This window comes from Gymnodraco acuticeps, unplaced genomic scaffold (assembly GCF_902827175.1).
Source record: "Gymnodraco acuticeps unplaced genomic scaffold, fGymAcu1.1, whole genome shotgun sequence".
NCBI lineage: Eukaryota > Metazoa > Chordata > Actinopteri > Perciformes > Bathydraconidae > Gymnodraco > Gymnodraco acuticeps.
In genome coordinates, this window is record NW_022991444.1 from 1,797,491 (window position 1) to 1,817,557 (window position 20,067).

The 20,067-nt window shown below is 40.2% G+C and overlaps 1 protein-coding gene across 1 annotated transcript in view; it reads left to right on the plus strand.

Annotated features, from left to right (window-relative positions):
- Window positions 1-16,830, plus strand: part of LOC117532888 (plexin-B1-like) — a 92,905-nt gene extending 76,075 nt beyond the window's left edge. The window contains 19 exon segments of the mRNA XM_034196473.1: window positions 235-469; window positions 1,115-1,357; window positions 1,468-1,644; window positions 1,731-1,879; window positions 2,292-2,392; window positions 3,168-3,385; window positions 3,909-4,087; window positions 4,179-4,245; window positions 4,324-4,470; window positions 7,203-7,377; window positions 7,839-7,942; window positions 8,039-8,123; window positions 8,834-9,000; window positions 9,162-9,322; window positions 9,676-9,823; window positions 10,217-10,281; window positions 13,261-13,336; window positions 13,544-13,618; window positions 14,296-16,830. Coding sequence (XP_034052364.1) covers window positions 235-469; window positions 1,115-1,357; window positions 1,468-1,644; window positions 1,731-1,879; window positions 2,292-2,392; window positions 3,168-3,385; window positions 3,909-4,087; window positions 4,179-4,245; window positions 4,324-4,470; window positions 7,203-7,377; window positions 7,839-7,942; window positions 8,039-8,123; window positions 8,834-9,000; window positions 9,162-9,322; window positions 9,676-9,823; window positions 10,217-10,281; window positions 13,261-13,336; window positions 13,544-13,618; window positions 14,296-14,400 — 2,677 coding nt within the window. The 3' untranslated portion in view covers window positions 14,401-16,830.
- The last annotated feature ends 3,237 nt before the right edge of the window (window positions 16,831-20,067 follow it).

A 20,067-nucleotide genomic window follows, 5' to 3' on the forward strand; every position in this document is an offset into this window, starting at 1 on the left:
ATGTTATGGCAGAACTACTACATATTCAATGTTGGGGTTTTTAAAACGTTTTTTTATATAATTTAGATTATATATCGTCCAAGACAAATATTACAAGAGAAATATGGTTCAATAAAAATGCTTACGCTCCAAAAATGTATGTAGGGAACTGTCATTATTGTTATTTACTTTAGATCTTAACTTGAATGTAATGAAGAAACGATTTTAATGTTATTTTGTTCTTTCCCTCTGCAGTGGAGGGCGTATCATCAGAGTCTCCGGGCAGAACCTGGATGTGGTCCAGGAGCCCAAGATGAGGGTGACCCTCAGTCCTCCTGACACCCTCCCCCCCAGGAGGAGAAGGAGCGTCAGAGGGAGGGGTGGAAGGAGTCTGAGCAGAGGACGGGATCACCGGGGGAGCATGAAGAGATGGAGGAGGATCGTCCCAGAGGCAGATTGCCCCGAGGGAACGCTCTGTCACGTCAAACAGGTACGCTCCACACAGAGAGAGAAATGAACTTCTAAATATGTGCATTTTGTGTTATTTTATTGTCTCTCTTAAGAGTCCAACAGGTTGCTGCTCCACATTCTGCCTTTCAGAGGATGTAGTAGGCTCATTTGATACAAAAAAAACCTCAGGAATCCATGCACCAATAATGTCATGCTTCTTTGTCTGCAACAAGGCCACCAAAAAGAAATAGACGGACAGCTCGAAGAAAAAACTAGCATGGCCATCTTCACAGGGCTCCTTGACCTTTCGTGGCACGATATGTGAAGGAACATTTGTTATATCAATACCAATAAGAATTCCCTACAAACACGCCATATTTATGCTCATCCGATGCATCCTGGGGCAGACATCCTGCATGTTTGCAAACAGCAAAATGATGTCCTCTTTCAGTTATTTATCAAATGTTTTCAGAATGTTGTCTTTGAACAGTCTTGGAAATGCATTATGACTGGTACATCTGGGGCTCTATTGATCTATTGAGACTAATTGTTATCATGTGTGATGATGTTAGTCCCCATAGTAGCCATTTCATAATAGTGAGATCATTGTTTGAATCTGCCTGTATAAGGGAGGGCATTTCAGGAGATATAAGTGATCAACGTATTTGTGTTTCTTTTCCTCCAGTATGAGTCTGGCTGCACGGTGAACGGCTCCGCCCTCATCCTGTGTCCGACTCCTGCCGTGGGCCCAGAGGCCCGGAGGGCCAGGGTCAAAGTCCAATTCCTGTTGGACAGCCTCCATTTTGACTTCAGCGCCGTCGGGGGCGAGGCCTTCAGCTACGAGCCCAACCCGAGGCTCTACCTGCTGAGCCAGAACGACCCCAGCATGCCGTACCACCACAAACCGGGCAGCATCATCTCCGTGGAGGTGGGGGCCAACGGCAAACTGCCAATGAAACACTGAGATTCCCTACAAACATAATCATGGTGGTCAAACTCTGTCATGAATCCTGGATTCTGTGTCTTTTTTCAATCAAGGGAGAGAACCTGGATCTGGCCATCTACAAGCACGAGGTGGAGGCTCGGATCGGGGCGGGGGTGTGTTCCGTGAAGACCTTGACCCACAACCACCTGTACTGTGAACCGCCGACTCAGCAGCCCTCACTCACTGCCGGGAAGAAGCAGGACAGCATGGAGAGTCTGCCCGAGTTCACAGTGAGAACATTTGACCATACATTTGGAATTGAAAGTGTTCGTTTCCATGCAGAATGACCCAGACATTCTGTCCCTGTGTTTTTCAGGTGAGAATGGGGAACCTGAACTTCTCTCTGGGCAGAGTGCAGTACGACAGCCAGGCCCAGTCCACGTTTCCTCTGGAGGCCCAGGTGGGGGTCGGGGTGGGGGCCTCCATCGTGGCCCTCATCGTTCTCATTATAGTCCTCATATACAGGTGAACACAGACCACACTTCACTTAAACTGATTTACCTCAAAGTCTTTTACTATACTTTTCTTATTCTTTTTTACGAAAGCCTAATGACACAACTTAGGGGACAACAGCCATTCATTCTTATAAATAGTATTCCCACTAGAGAACATTTGTTTTTGTTTTTATCACAACAGCATTACTCAAATAATAGATACACATTTTTTGGCCATCTTTCAAAGTGTTTTGTCTACATGTTTCAGGGAGGAACATGTGTTATTTTAAACTAACTTTCTCACCTGTTCTGAAGTCATGAACAAAAAAAAATGAATCCGTTTTTTTTCTTCTGCCATGCCTCTCAGGGCTTCCGTACATCTTCTGCTAACACAGTGCTGCTTTATTTCTCTAAATGTTATCGGCCTTGTTTTTGTTCATCAGGAGGAAGAGCAAGCAGGCCATGAGGGACTATAAGAAGGTTCAGATCCAGCTGGAGAACCTGGAGACCAGTGTGAGGGACCGCTGTAAGAAGGAGTTCACAGGTACCAACCAAAACATCTTACTTTAGAAAATGACATCAGTTCAGGTGTTTTTTTGTTGCATAATCATTGCTGTGAATGCTCCATAGTTAGCCGTCTGTAGTCACTCGACAGATGTTTCGGTGTCAGCGTAAAAGAGAATTATACATTTCAAAATGTTATAAAAAACATTTAAAACATGCAATATAGAGGCCTTCAATGCAGGAAATGGTAATAGAGTGCACATAGCAACAGTATGTTAGTGTGCAACTTTACCCCCCCATATTATTATTATTATTATTATTATTATGAATAGCCTACTTTGCCCACTTTAGGATAAATATTCAATGTTTACAGTTTATTTTTTAGAAGTAGTTTTTTCCTTTTTATTTTAAAATATATTGATGTAACAGATATTATATATTTTTTAAATACATATTATCAATTCTTGATTATATATATGAATTTGGTTTCATACCTATTGGGGCTGTTGTTGTTTTTTTAACTATTATTTATTTATGCTTTATGTTTTTTTTCTGTCTTTCACTCACATTAAAAACACTGCTTTCAAATGTTAGGCTTACGATATGGCATGTTTCTACATTTGGTTGTACATATACTGCCCTTACATATTGATTTTTACAGTAAATATTGGACAAAACAAGTCAGTGTTTCGTAAGAACAGAGCCTGGTTTTGTAGTTTCATTCCTTCCATTAATTGTAAACATAGCGACAAGATAAAAAAAAAAAAAATAAGGTCATAAGGTACACAAACTTTTCTTCCCCTCCCCTCCTCCAGACCTGATGACGGAGATGATGGACATGTCCAGTGATCTGGTGGGCTCGGGGATTCCCTTCCTGGACTACCGGGCGTACGCAGAGCGCATCTTCTTCCCCGGCCACCAGGAGTCACCCCTGAGACGAGATCTGGACGTCCCGGAGAGTCGGAGGCAGACGGTGGAGCAGGGGCTGGTGCAGCTGTCCAACCTGCTCAACAGCAAACTCTTCCTCACCAAGGTCTCACAGCAGGGCTATGTTTTCATATTCAGAGCAGGTTTTTGGACAAACAGTTTTCTTAAGGGTGGGCACCACATTACAGGAATCCTTTGTTATTGGAGAAGATGCTCACATCAATATTCCCATGCTTTTTTTCATAAATAAGGAAAAATAATCGTCTTCCCCCGTAAAGTTGAATGGGATTGTATTTGTTTCTAAACTTCTTTTCCAAAACATTACTTTCCCAATAACATAAAAAAAAGTCTGGTATGAAAAATAAAGAACCTCCCAAAACGTTTTTTTTATCCACTTGTGCTCACATATAAAAAAGTGACTTATACTGGACGCCTGGTAAAACTTTTTTCAGCCTTTAAAATATAGACCACGCATTTCTTTCAGAATCTGGATAGGGTTCATTGCCAAGTAGGTTCACATATACAAGGATTTGTTTGTGCAAACATAAACACAGTAAGAGGACAAATAAATCAAAAATATGAATAGTAAAATATGTGAATTTAACTTTGTTTGTTTTTACTCTCTCCAGTTTATTCACACTCTGGAGGTCCAGCGGACGTTCTCCCCCAGGGACCGGGCCTACGTGGCCTCTCTGCTGACGGTGGCCCTGCACGGGAAACTGGAGTACTTCACCGACATCCTGAAGACGCTGCTCAACGATCTGGTGGAACAGTATGTGGCCAAGAACCCCAAACTGATGCTCAGGAGGTAAGGCTGGAGTAGGTTTCTTTATAAATGTATCTTTATAACTTTTGACTTATTTCATCTATAAATGATTTGCTCACTTTTTCTATTCCAGAACGGAATCTGTGGTGGAGAAGCTTTTGACTAACTGGATGTCCATCTGCCTCTTTACCTTTCTGAGGGTATGTTGTCAGGATGCACACTGAATCACTCAAAGTTCAATTCTGTGTAATAATTTGTTGACCGTTATGCTTGGCCAGGAATCAGCAGGGGAGTCCTTCTACATGCTGTTCAGAGCCATAAAGCACCAGGTGGACAAGGGCCCTGTGGACGCTGTGACGGGGAAAGCAAAGTACACACTGAACGACAACAGGCTGCTGCGAGAGGACGTGGAGTACAAAACGCTGGTAAGAAAAACACAAATAGATACAAAACATAAACACTGGCCTTCTTAATATGTTAACAATGTCAGAGGCATGACAATCGAGTGGTGCAGTGTACTGTAGGGCTGCAACAACTAATCGATAAAAATCGATTGCTAAAACATTTGGCAACAAAGTCAGTTATCGATTTGTTTGGTCTATGTTGTTACTCTCTGTTTACTCAAAAAAAACTGACATTTGAAAAATGGCGGAGGCTTAGAGAAGCGCGGTCCGACTCAAATCTTCAACAGCGTGGGAGCACTTTAAACAACAGTAAAAAGTGTGTTACCTGCAAACTCTGTGAAATCGAACTTGCATGGCTCGGGAGCACCAGAGTGATGCGGGAACATCTCAAACGTAAAATAAAAAACACCCGATCAAGATCCCTCCGCTTCGCATCGGTCTCTGTGATCATACTGTCGGTGTTTTTCCAATAATGACCGGCTCGCTGCACATTATCCGGGTTATTACACGGCCAAATACTAAACAAACTAACGACTAACTTGACTTATTTTAACTTATTTAAACTATGCCTATTTATGGATTCAGCTATTTCAAAGTGTTTGCAAATTTGAAGAAAATAGTTTTGGTTGAGACACTGTGTGCTGTATTTATGTGTGTGTGTGTGTGTAAGAAAGTGTAACTGCAGACAATCTACCTATTTGTTGTAGCAAAGCCTGTTAACACTTTTTGTTTGTGATTCACAATTTTATTTTTATTTTTTTATAATTTGTTATAATGTATTAGTATTTATAATGGCTCAGGTCCATTAAACCTTAATGGACCTGAGCCGTGATAAATATTAATACATTATTAAAAAATTATTTATATTATTATTATTATTATTATTAAAAATTAACAACGATAACTAACCAAGCTGTTTTGTTATTTTAAAGCTTTAAAAATCGGCAGGTCCAGACAAACTTATTAAAAGGTATTGTGCAGCTCTATTTATTGATTTGTCCAAGGCGTTTGACACAGTTGATTATCATCCTGGCGGAAAGACTTCACAGGATCGGCTTATCTAAGCATACTGTAGGTTGGTTTTTAAATTATTTATCAGCGAGAACCCGATGCGTCCAATTTTCTCCGTCCTCTTCTTCCTTCCTCCCGATAGCAAAGGGTGTGCCACAAGGTTCCATATTAGGACCCATTCTTTTTACCATATATGTAAATAATCTGTCATAATTTAGCAAATGCTTCTTACCATTTTTATGCAGATGATACTGTTATTTATTGTTCCTCTGCTTCTAGAGAGCAAAGTCTAGATTTCCTCCAGTCTGCCTTTGATACAAACCCATTTATAACAACTAAAGTTAGTATTAAATGCAGAAAAATCCAAAGTGATGATATTTTCGAATGGCAAAAAGTTACCATCTAATCTACCCAAGATGTGTACTGCTCAAGGGGCTGACATTGAGAGGGTCACTACTTACAAATATCTGGGATTTCTTATTGAACAGAACTTGTCTTTCTAGTTACACACGGAAAATGTTGTTTCAAAGCTAAAAATAAAATGAGGTTTATTTTACAGAAATAAATAAGGAAACATTTGATATCTGCAACGTTTTTCCCTGTATTAGACTATGTATGGTGACCTGCTATACATGAATGCCTCTGACCAGTGCCTAAAGAGCTTGGATACTGTGTACCATTGTGCCTTACGATTTATTACTGGGTGTGGATATCGAGTACACCATTGCACTTTATATGCTGCTGCTAATTGGCCATCTTTGTCTGCTCACAGACTTTCCCATTGGTTGGGTTTTATTTATAAATCTCTGCTTGGGTTGGTTCCCTCCTACATTTGCACATATATGTGTCAAAGAGAAAGTCTATATGGCCTGCATTCCCCAGATTTTATTCAGATGCTGGTTCCTACAGTGAGAACACAACTGGGTGAAACAGCTTTTAAATATGCTGCCCCCACAGCTTGGAACAATGTACAGAAGGAGCTGAAACTCTCAGATGTAATCACTATGGGGGAATTCAGGTCCATCTTAAAGGACAGAGAACACGAACACCATTGGTAGATGTGAGTGCTCGTATATCCTAAAATCGTTTTAAAATGTGCCAGTTTTTAATGATTTTTAATAGTTTGTTTTATTTTGCATATTGACTGGCTAATGTGCTTTTATTCGTGTTTTACAGCTGTATTTGTCTGCCTGTCTTGTCTGTGTTGCATCTGTTGTAACATCGTTCATGCTGCCCCTCTTGGCCAGGTCACTCTGGGAAAAGAGATTGTAATCTCAATGAGTCTTTGACCTGGTTAAATAAAGGATATAGATATATATGCTAAAGGTGGCTAATGCATGACTGCTTTTGGTGTTCTTATAAGCAGATGTGTTAAAATGCTGACTCATTACCTTGTTTAAGGATTCATTCCAGCACCACTTTACAAGAGAATCTGTTCGGTAAAAACCTTTTAAAATCTGACTTTTTCCATTGTTTTTAATTCTTCTTCTTATCATTTTTATTACAATTAATGCAAACTGAAAAGATTATTGGAAATGTAAAATAACTTTGTGCTAGAATAGCATTTACATTTGATAACTATTGTATTAAATAAAGTGTTATTTTCTGAATTAAAATAAAACATTAAAAATGATTCAGGGAATAACTTCCCTAATGTAAAAACACATGTAAAAACACACACAAATTCTGCATTTCAGTATTACAATATGTCCCCCATTAACCCCCCCTCCTCCTCTGTGCAGACCCTGAATGTTGTGATGCCTGCTGCAGCCTCCACCGGGGGGGCTACCACTCAGACGGTACCTGCCAAAGTCTTAGACTGTGACACCATCACGCAAGTGAAGGAGAAACTTCTGGAACAAGCCTGGAAGGGAACCTCCTTTTCCCAGAGGCCACACATCGACTCATTACACCTGGGTACATACACGTTGTTGCATGTAGGAACATCAGGCTTCAATTTGGCATTGATAAGTGGGCTGTGGGTCAGATGGCTCAGTTGTATGAAATATAATATTGTATTTAAAATGTCAGATTTCACTTAAAGGTCACTTTTTATACATCACCATGTGTAAAGAGATTCTGAACGTTTCAGGAAAAAAGATTCTCTCACTTTTTGTCCTGATCCATTTATATAAAAACCTGTCAACCTGCAACTTTATGATGTCATAATGTGTTTGTTGGCTTGTGTAACCATTAGCCAATCACCAACCAAGGTAAACAAACAGTTAAATCCTTTGATCAAAGTATTATCAAGCCTTTACAATGTGCACCGGGATTACACAAATAAATGAAATTGTCCTCTTTTTGGAACAACACATGTCATATATGAACATGTTATAATATCTTACTATATATAACAAACATGTTTATTCCTGCAGAGTGGCGTTCAGGTGTTGCAGGTCACCTGATCCTCTCAGACGAGGACCTGACGTCAGTAGTACAAGGCTTATGGAAGCGCCTGAATACACTGCAGCACTATAAGGTCAGTCACACACACAACAACACACACTCTCATTACACATGCATGCTGATTGTTTAAGGCTGGAAGTCTTACAGTTGGTATCACTTTTTGACGCAGGTTCCTGACGGAGCAACGGTGGCCCTCGTCCCCAGGAACACCAAAAACCATGTCCATGACAGCCATGATTACATGCCTGGAGAAAGTGAGTGTACACACATACTCTGAATTGATACTTGTAAAAAAAGTCTACATATACACAAACATGTATTTTAGACATTATTTGTATGTTTTTTTATAATGTATTTTGGATATTAAAGAGACCCACCTTTTTAATATGGCTTTTAATGGAATGTCGGTTATTATTTCTTTATTTTATTCTTATTTAATTGTATTTATTTCTTAATTGTATTCCATACAGTGTTCATTGACTTCTGCTGGCTTTAAGTGTTTTCATCAAAGTCATGTGTTACTTGGCATTTATTACCTAGGATGGTGGGGGGGATTGTTTGTTGTTTTTGTTTCTGGTGTGTGTTACCTTTTGTGTATGAAAAGTGCTATTTAAATAATGTTTGATTCGATTTGGGAAAGTAATTTCTATTAGTTGAACCGAGTGTAAATGACCAGCAGAGGGCGCTGTTTGACTATGTATGCATGTGTTACATGGGATACGTGGAAGTAGGAACTCAAAGTCAGCATTAAAGGTAGTGGTAAAATCGCAGAAAGATAGGCAATATTATTGAATATAGCTGTTTTCTTTATTATAATAATATTAACATTGATTAATGACTAAATAAACTTTGTTTCACATTATTCAAAACACTGAAATGACGGATAAATATGCTTTGTCCTTGGTTGGGATTTTCATACTGAACCACTCTAAAATCTTGTCCTGATGCTGTGTCCTCCTTCCAGAGACCCCCATGCTGGATGACATGGAGGAGGGGGGGGTGAGGCTGTGGCACCTGGTGAAAGCCAGTGAGGAGTCTGAGCTGCCCAAGCACAGGAGAGGCAGTGAGAGGGGGGGGGAGAGGGCCAAGGCCATCCCCGAGATCTACCTCACCCGCCTGCTCTCCATGAAGGTAACACACACACACACTCTCATATTTAAACATGTGTGCCCCACTTTGAAAAATAAGCTTTTAGAGATAAAAAGATAACTAGAAATATGTTCAGAATGTGTGCAGATTTGCGTGCAGATCTTGTTTATTCATCTGTTTGTCTTTTATCCGCTCCGTCTCAGGGCACGCTGCAGAAGTTTGTGGACGATCTGTTCACGGCGATCCTCAGCACCAGCCGCCCCGTTCCTCTGGCGGTCAAATACTTCTTCGACCTGCTGGATGATCAGGCTCTGAAGCACGGCATCACCGACCCCGAGACCATCCACATCTGGAAAACCAACAGGTAACCTCGGAAAGACCTGGGTGTTGAAGCCAGAACGAAAGCAACTTGTGCTGGGCGGACTTTGAGAAATGTTATACACACACATCAGGAGAAACGTCGGCCAAAGGTTTAGGAGCTTCATGTTTCAGTGAAGCCTACGCACATACAGCATACATGTGTACCACAGCTGGATGCATAGTTTCACCAAGACCTGATATCAACAATGCACTAATGTTACCACAGATCAAAAATAAATGATCAAGGTGTTATTTAGACATTTTCACACACCTACTTTGGTTCAAGGGGTAAAGCCGTAATAGTTATTATTATTAATTATCTGCCATACAAATGACTGTCTCTTTTTCTCTGGTCAGTTTACCGCTGCGGTTCTGGATCAACATCCTGAAGAACCCGCAGTTCATCTTCGACGTGCAGACCTCGGACCACGTGGACGCCGTGCTGTCCGTCATCGCTCAGACCTTCATGGACTCCTGCACCATCGCCGACCACAAGCTGGGACGGGTGAGATCAGCGTCACTGTAACGCAGCGTTATTACACTGTACCGCTGTGTAGTAGCAAATATGATTTAAAAAACACTATGCTTAATGATTTATATGAATCTATCGTCATTTATATAAAAAAATATATGTTCTTTAGACAGGGACTACAAATGAAAAACTATAATAAAATAGATACATAGAACACTAGTGTATATACTGTTTACATTATAAGTTAGCAAAGTAATTACAGTTGTATTAAATGTAAATGCACTAGGTACAGTAAGAACAATATAAACAAATCAGCCAATTAATAATAATCTTCTCATAATGTGAGAAAAAGCTATGTTTAATACCAGTAGCATATTTAAATCAACAACTCTTTATACGCCCTGTATATTTGTCTTCCTCTCACAGGACTCGCCCATCAACAAGTTGCTGTACGCCAGAGACATCCCGCGCTACAAGCAGATGGTGGAGAGGTAAGAATATGGCAGCAGGTTCCCAACTGACCCCCGGCATAAGAACACAGGGAGGGAGTGAAAGAGAGAAAGAGAGAGCGAGAGAGCGAGGCCTGGGACAATGTGTGGAGGCAGACAGGGCAGACTGCCAGGCTCCATGCATGGCTGGTCTGAGAGCAGCTGCTACACTGCTGCTGCTGTCTGCTGCCTCTCCTCACACTGCTGGGAGAGCTGCTGACAGACTCCTGAGGAACATATCGGCCTCATCGGGCCTGTTCAGGGCGGGAGGGATGACTGTTCAAATGTTACATTAACTAGTTACCTGTACTTTTGGATAATATTCAATCTAAAGCAAATAAGCGCAAGAGAACAAATATATACATGTGCAGTTTTTACAAGGAATTTGCTTTAGAACTTATAAAAATGATTTTGACACTATTTTAAAATTAAGAAAATTGCAAGACATATAAATATGCTAATTATTAATAATACATTACACTTGGCTTTTAATTAAGTTGTATTTATTCTTCTTTTACAATTGTTTTAGTCAATCCTGTGGTTATTGATTTCAGTCGGTATTACTTGTTATGCTGCTCCTTTAATCAATCATCTGATTCTACTCATTACATGGGAAGGGACGGGTATTATTTTTAATTTTGGTTTGTGAAACACTGAAGTGTTAAATGTTGTCCTATATAAATATAGTTTGATTTAAACAGAGGTGTGAAAAATATACAGAGGAAGTTCCACGGTTCAGTGTGCACAGCTCGTTAGGCTTTCCTTTGGTATCAATGAACTAAACATATATAATACACCTTGTCCAAATGGCATCAAAAACTATATTTCCAAACACACAACTGGGAGTAAGCATCCTTTCATATGAGATGACTGTGTTTTTGTTTGTTTTTAAATATTGAGATAGTGCCTTTATTTGAGTGACAGTGGTGAGACAGGGAGAGTAAGGGGATGACACGTGGTCCTCCACAGGGGGACCCAGCCCCAGAACATCGGCTGCCCCCCCCCTCTACCAACTGAGCTGTATGGGTCCAACACTGCATTTATTTCTTTTTTGGTACAAACTCTGAATTCCAATGGCATAACAAAACCAACTTTGTCTTTTGGATTCATACTCGATGAGCTGAAGGTCATAGAGAATATCTTTCTTTCTCAGTGACTGAAGAACACATCCTTGAGTCTAAACCAGGGGTGCCCACACTTTTTGGGCTGGTGAGCTACTTTTGAAATGACCAGCTCACCGAGGTCTACCAACCAAAAATAAAATCCCAAATTGCAAGGGTTGCTGAAAAACACGTTTTATTTATACATGGGATAATAGGGCTGCAACAAACGACTAATTTGATAATCGATTAATCTATCGATTAATGAAACGACTAATCGACTATTCGGACTATTACTGTATGCCTTGCACAATTTCTCAAACCCTCTTGTTTAGCCATCAACTTTTAGATTTAGCTTGAGGTTGTTTTAGGCATGTGGAAACTAACAATGAAGACAATAAAGATGAATACTTGATTCAAAAATATATATATTATTAAATTAACAAATTGTGAACAAAACTAACATTGCTTTTTATTTACATAAAATAAATAATATTTCACATCAAAAGAAACAACAATGTTTTAACAAATCGTATTAAATAATCTGATGACAGAACTGTGAACAGAATAGCTGAAACTTTAACAAAATAAAGAGTAACTCAGTTACCTCTAATCATTAACCCATGTTTGAATCATTGAGTTAACTGCGTGTGTTGCTGCTAGCATACGTAACACCTGACGTGGAAACCTTACTCGTGGATGGGGCTACAGAGCTGCTAGAAAGACAGTGGAACCCGGTGCATTCCTCCGTCTGAATGTGGTGCACTTTTGCTAAATGTTTAGACACATTGCTCGTGTTACCGCCCTCACATGCTGAACTCTCTTGGCAAGGAGCATTGTCCGCCTCAAGACGGGTAACATTTAACCACACCTTGGAGCGCTTCTCTCCGCCATCTCCGTGTGTTGCTGCTTGTAGCAGCCGCGTGTGTGTAAACTGCCCCGCCCCCTCGCGCACAGACGGGGGAGAGAGAGATCTCGTCTCGATTGGAAAGATCGAAAATACACCGACATTTGTTTGTCTTTTTGCATGTTAGAAACGAGTTGGCGACACTAAGATTGCGAGATAATATTTGTGTAGCAATAATACATGACCTTTCTCAACTCGCTACTCGGAGGGAAGTCGCAGTCATATGCCTTGTGAACACTCCGATAATGCCTCTCCACGTTACCTTTCTTTGGCAGAGCGACGCTTGCTTTACAAATAAGGCAAATAACCTTTGAATGTGACATCACAAAAAAATATTCTTCCTCCCATTCTGGGTGGAAGTGGTTTGTCTTTAGCTTCTTGCTCGGTCCCGCACTCATTTTGTTGTTTGTCTCTTGTTTGTCTCTTTAACTTAATTTGAGTTTTCCCGGCACTTGACTGATTTTGTATCGCTTTGCATTCTGGGTTAACAGACTGGAAAGCGATAAGTCGCTTTTTCTGTCAATCAAGTAAACTCCTGAATTAAGTGGCAGGGAGGCCAAGGGAGGAGGGATCAAAACCTGTTTTGTCTATTTTAACGGAGCAGGATTTTTTTTTTTATGAATGACTCGCGATCTACCAGCATTGCCCCCGCGGTCGACCGGTCGCTCGCGGTCGACGTACTGGGCACCTCTGGACTCTAAACAGATGAATAGTTTATTTTCAGATTGCATGTGGCCACTTCAGATCAATGTGTCTGTGTCTCCTGAACTTCATGCAGACCGCAGTCAGCATGAGGTGAAAGTCCTGTCCAATAGAATTGAAGACACTTAGGAGCATGATAGTCCATTTCAAATTCAAGAAGCAGGGTATTTATTCTCAAACGATACAAAAGTAGAAAGATGAATATATTTGTATGTAAACCTTAATTCAATGCAGTTCTTTCCTTGATTTCTATACCAACTCCTTTCTCTCCAGGTACTACGCAGACATCCGCCAGACCATCTCGGCCAGCGACCAGGAGATGAACTCCGCTCTGGCTGAACTTTCTCGTGTACGCTCCCCTCTCTTGTTCTTCCACTTCTGCAAGAATAGCTTCTTTATGTTAGCCGAGGTTGAACACATAACTCATCTTAAGGTCACTGTGTGCCTGACGAGCTAGATGTGGAGTTTGAAATCACATATGAATGGCAAGCGATGCAATTCTGAACAGCCCCTGCCCCCCCCTCACCTCTCTCTCTTCTCTCTCCTCACATCACAGAACTACACAGCCGAGGTCAACTGCCTCGTGGCTTTACATGAGCTGTACAAGTACATCAACAAATACTACGATCAAGTGAGTACACCGGGGCGTGTTGTGTTGTTGTTCAGATGCTTCTCTACTACATGCACAAATAATTGAGTCTCTGTAAGTGCTGGAATACAGCAGGGGAATGGTATCTGCTGCGTCTCATAGATGCCAGTGCACATGTGCAGCTAGGGCTGCGAACCACCACCGATTTCCAGAGGATTCCGATAATGATATACTCAGGTTTGGTTTAAAGAGGCCCTATTCTGCTCCTTTTCAGGATCACATCTGTATTCTGTGTCTCTACATGTCTCCATGCTTTAATGTTCAAAAAGCTCTTGATTGAAACCAGAGCCCAGTCTGCTCTGATTGGTTAGCTGGCCGGCTCTGTTGTGATTGGTCAAATGCTTAGAGATGTCCCGCCCCATGCAATTAAGACAGGAAAAAAGTTCTCAGCAGTCGGGCATCCAACGGAAGAAGCAAATATTAAAGAAGAATATCAGAGTTTTATGAATCCATATCAGATCATTCAAATAAAAATCCATTATTGAATCAGAGAATCCATTTTAAAACCTACCCCTTTATGCAATGCATTTTTTGTTTATAGTGGCATGTTTACATCTCTTTTTTGACAACGATGGGTCACAACTGTTCATTGGTTTCAGACATAACACAGAAAGCTAATCTAAAGCCATATAATGGTACTGTTTCCCCTCTTCCTGCAGATCATCACAGCCCTGGAGGAGGACTGCACCGCCCAGAAGATGCAGCTGGGTTACCGGCTGCAACAGATCGCTGCCGCCGTGGAGAACAAAGTCACTGACCTATGACCCAACGGACTGGATACATTTCTACTCTAAAATAAAAGACAATAATGGGAGCAGCTTCTGTCTCCTGGAGAAAAGAATCATCTTTTTATAATGCGAAAGGTATGGCACATTCTGTCATTTTGACTTTTAGTGAAGGGAGGGATGATCTTAAGAGGATCACTGACTCTAGAACTCCTATGAGCTGAACACTGGGAGTTAACGGGGAAGAAGAAAAGAAGATGTGAAATGAAGCACATTAAAACAAAGGAATTGACATGACTTCTCTCGTAAGGATTTCCAAACTAACGTTTTCCTCCGTGGCTCGCTGGACTTCTTGACGAACTGCACTGAACATTCCTTATAGTCCTACGATGAGGAATGGAAGCTGTAGGTGTGCTGGACGAAGGAACACGTTTTCAAACATGATATGTTCAAGTCTTACGTAAAGGACGAATAGACAAAGAGCCGTTGAGGCCTGTCCGTATTCGAAGGATGTTTCATTCTGCTTTTAGCTTCCTTAAATCATTCTACCAAGTCTTACTCTGTGGTGTTTAAAGAGCTGTTATTGGACACTTTGGGTTCCATGGAAAGGCTTTCTTTCTTACATTTCTTTAAGCGTTACATTGCCAGTTGTGCTTTTTACTGCAATTTATATTTGCTGCCTGTAGTTTGAAGAACTGAAAATCAGTGTTTTGTAAAAAGTGTTGATTTTATTTCTACTCATAATGACTTCCTGTTATTCTGAATGTTCCTTTTCTTAGGTCTTTTTTTCTATGTTTCTATGTACTACAGACAGTTTGGAAGAGGTGCGTTTAGCTAACTCATTAACTGATCCGTCCTTTAAGAAAACCATTACAATAATATATGTAACAACGTGTAGACGAATCCATAACAATCTCTACTAATTTGTTTTTGTGTATGGAAGACCAAGCATTGACTTAATGGGAATACATGCACAACTATATCAATAATGTTCATAGCAGCTAATGAATATTTCACTACTACCGGGTGTTTTTAACGAGTCTGACTGACAGTTTTTATTCCCTAAAATAATTTTTTTAAGACGGACTTGGGTAACTGTTCAATATGTATACAACTTGGTATTAGGGCCATTGTATTTGTTTTATTACAGAACATGTATAAGAGAAAATTCTGATAATCTCTAAAAATTGCAAATTTACAAGAAAGAAACTTAAATATTGTTCCACGAAATATGCCAGATGCATGTGTTGGTGAGGAGCTTTAGCAGTATGGACCATGGTGATGTCCAGCCTGTAGATCCTAATATGCAAAAGCTATGACCTCATCCAAATCAGTTTATTGTTTTTATCTGAATAATGTCAGTCGGGGTTATTCTGGACTAAAACCCTAAATCTGTCCTAATTGCTAAATCCCATTGCAAAGTGTAATTTGATTAGGTCGACCACTGCAGGCAGTCTGCATTGGATGCAGGTGAAGCTATGTGGTTAATGTAAAGTTCAGCCTCCCAGAGCTCAAGCATTCTTTTCTTTAACTAAAATGTCCCCTAATACACCGTCATAAATCACGACGTAATAATACAGTCACCTCATATACAGTATGTGCATTTCATCAGTTTATTTAAATTGCCTTGGCCAATTGTATGTATTTATTTAGTTTTTATTAAGTCAAGCTTGATCTTCCATATCTAAGAGGTTTTTTGTATTTTTTTACGCAGCCAATACCGCAAGTTATTTTGATCTTCCTCACATATTTTAGGCTGCTTCGTGCTGAAGGTAAATTGCCTGTGCCATGATTTTTTTTGCTTTATTTTTATAACATTTTTGCCAGACGTGTTACCACGGAGCAAAGCTGCACTTCATCTTTTAGTAATTATTTCCATTCTCTCAAGACTTAATATGATTAATAAACAGACGTGCCTATTTTCCCTGTTGCTCAATGATGCCACATGTTTTTTTCATTTTAATTTATTTTTCCTATTTATTCTATTGCATTTGTTGGTTTTATTTTTTCAGACATATAAAATGATAGTGGGTATGCCCCCTTCCAATCAGATTTTAATCATGTTTTTGTTTTGTTTTTTTAGAGCAACAGATTTTTTTTTACATTATTTGAAATCGTGTTGATCTCAAGATAGTAGCAACTGTCTTGAAATCTAAATTAAATATCTTCTTTTGCATCATTTTTAGAAGCAGTAGAGAAACATGATTTGTACAGATGCTATTGTACATTCAAAAAACCATTCTTTGCACATGAGTTGCTCTTGTGTATGCAAAGCTCGGTTCCAATGTGTTACCATGTTCGTGTAGATACATACTGCTCTTAAGTAACCTCCACTAGTGTTCTCTTACTAATTGTTAGGATGAACCTAACGACAACTTAATGTGATGCAATAAAGTGGTCCCAAAGTTAATGAGTGTCAAGTTATTCGGGTAAGTGTTGATTGTAATTAAACATCTTCAGTCTCAGAAACATGATTGAGAAAGCGTATTATGAAGCTCTAATGCAGTATTTTTTGTAATGAATGGTACAGGTCCTTTTTAATAGTGTCTACATTTGTCATTGTGTTGCTAAAATGTTATTGTATGATCTCTCATGTTCCTTCTTATTTGGTTGGTGTGACTGCTTCCTTTGCACTGAGGTGGGCGTGGCTTATGGTAATCAGTAAATTGGCAGCACCTGGGCTCGTTCGCAACATCTGGGCTTGTTCGCAACACATGGGCTAGTTAGTGACACCTGGTGCCAGTGCCCAGTGCGCCTTTTAAAACCCTCTTGGCCGTACCCATATCCGCAGCAGGTCTCCAAGGTGAACAGCCGCTGGCATGTTAGATCAAGGTATGTAAGGGAAGTCGGCTTTCTATATCCCGAGACACCCATTTTATTTGGTGTGATGTTCTGTGTGTTGTTGCTGTGTTTGCTCTGGTGGGGTCATCAGTAAATTGGCAGCACCTGGTGCTAGTTATGTTCCTTGTCACACAGCTTTGCATGTTCCTGCTTTTCCACGCATGTAGTTACTTACACTGCTAAGCTTAATTAACTCTACATGCCACTTATGGCTGAAGTTCTCAACTAAGTTGATCACTTAACCCCCTGACCTATTTCTGTGGTAATCCATTTTTTTTTCTTTACCTTATGGTTGTAAAGTTCCGTGAGGCTGTGCTAATCCTGTATTAAAAAAAAAAGTGAATCACTCTCATGACATGTCAAAATGTTTACCATGAATAGAGCTAACCCCAAAGCGGTATGCTAACAATGATTTCAAATAAACAAAGTCTTGGTTTTTAGAATATTAAACTTGTTTCGCCAAATTCAGATGATAAATACAACTTTGAAGCTTGTAAAGGCATAATTACAAGTGGTAATATAACTTCACAGCAGGCATAACAACAGCTGGTGTTTCTTGAGTGTTTCCCCGGGAAACAAACACAATGAATACACACAAACGCATCACAGATTATTTTTGCGGTATTTGGCTGCCGAAAGAAATCATGTACGCAGCTCGTGACGTAACTAGGAGTGTAGTGGGTGGTATCAGTACTAGAAGTAAAAGTATTTTTTTTTTAATTAATTACGTTGTTTATAAATTAATCTGAGGGCCCCCCGGCCGCCATTTGCCCATCCCTGCATTAGAGTGAAAGAAAACATGGAAGCGAAATAGACCAAAATAACAACATTTACAAATACATGAAAAAACGATATTTTTGCCTGTAATGTCCATAAACAGTAACTTCATAATTTTGGTTGTTGGCTGCTCATTTAATAACTTAGTTTTTCTAGTTTGTTGTCTGCTCTTGTGCGTAGTGAATACTGAAGAAGACTATTGTCCCTGTGCAGAGATGGGGTCGTTACTAAAAAGTAATATATTACTTCTTTTTTTTTTTTAAAGTAATATATTCCACTACTTCGTTACTCTCTACATAAAGTAACTCGTTACTTTGCTCGTTACTTTACTCGCAGGGCCGGCCCGCCCCTCCCTACAGGCAGATCACGCAGACTGCTAAAGTTTAAAATGTTCTCTTTAGTTCAGTTTCCATTGTCGCATAAGACAGTCCAGATAGCTCCTGAATGTTTTCCTATCTGACCATGGCTGTCCTCTGTCTCCTGCTATCTGTATTTTGCGCAGTATATCTCTGAACGATGGTGTCCACTTGGGCACATGGGCAACATTTCCTCTACTATTTTTTTTTAAACTTTTTATTTTAGTTTTTTATAAACAAACAGATAGCACAATAGCAGTTGGCAAACAAATTAGGATGACAACAATGTGATTCGAGTCGGACAAAACAAAACAAAAAATGGACTGAAATCAACAACAAAACAAAATCTAAAGGCTCTGAGTCTAAATCCATTATTAATAACATAATGCAAAAGTAGATATCTACGGAAGAGGATTAGGGCCACATGATTTATTTATTTTGGGAGGATTTGAAAAAAAACCTCAGAATTCTGACTTTTTTTCTCAGAATTCTGAGATTAAAGTCAGAATTCTGACTTTTTTCTCCCTGAGATTTACGGAGCCCTGGAGGGTTCATAGAGATAAAAATAAATAAAACGTGGCCACGTTTTACTTTCTCGTGAAACTAAACTAAAGCGTGCGCACGAGTTACTAAAGCGTGCGCACGAGTTAATAAAGCGTGGCCTCGTTTTATTTAAATTGAGGGATTCCTGTCCGTGACTCACAGTATCTGCTGCCCACAGCTGTTTTATAGAAGGAAAACCTCCTTCACTTTATGAAATCTCTGCGGCACCAGTGGCCTGTACTACGAAGCAGGATTTGCTATTTACACTATTCATTCATGAAGTATGACGCTGCGCTGTCAGCACGCGTCTCCATGTTTGTGATTGGTCAAATGTTGCTAACCCCGTCCCTTTCACGTGAGCGCGCTCTCAGCCGGACAGAGAAACCCTGGTTGATTTACTGAGTTAACTGAGATAACCAGCTTCGTAGGACCGCTTAGCGACATCGCGTTTGTTAGGGTCAGTTAAGCCGGGTAAATCAAACATATCCAGGGTCTGTTGAACTGGCTTCGTCGTACAGGGCACTGGAGGCAGTAACGTGTAACTCAGCTGAATCTGAGAAGAGCAGCACCAGCTGCAAAGAGCTGTGCCTTTTACTGTTTACTTCACTGCGTTTCTCTTCATTAGAACCGCTGAATAGAGATCGAGGCTGCTACGTTTAACCACACACACATCGAACTACCAGAGTATTCCCCCTCGCTTTATGAAGGAGATATCCTGTCACCGGGGCGCATGATGTGTGTGTGTGTGCGCTCAGCTCCGCTCTGTGTGCGTATTCGTGTGTATCCGACACCACCGGCATTTGTTTTCAAATTACCACGAACAGCACACGCACGCACACACACACAAAACGAGGCCACGCTTTATTAACTCGTGCGCACGCTTTAGTAACTCGTGCGCACGAGAAAGTAACTCGTGCGCACGAGAAAGTAAAACGTGGCCACGTTTTATTTATTTTTCTCTCTATGAACCCTCCAGGGCTCCGTAGAGATTAAAGTCAGAATTCTGACTTTTTTCTCAGAACAAAAAAAAAAACTTTTTTTTTCAAATCCTCACAAAAGAAAAACGTATGTGGCCCTAATCCTCTTCCGTAGAGATCAAACAATGTGTATAAATGGAATAAAAAGACCAAATATATATATATAAAAAAAACATAGCACTTGTTGGTCAGTCAGCCGCCCACTAATCACA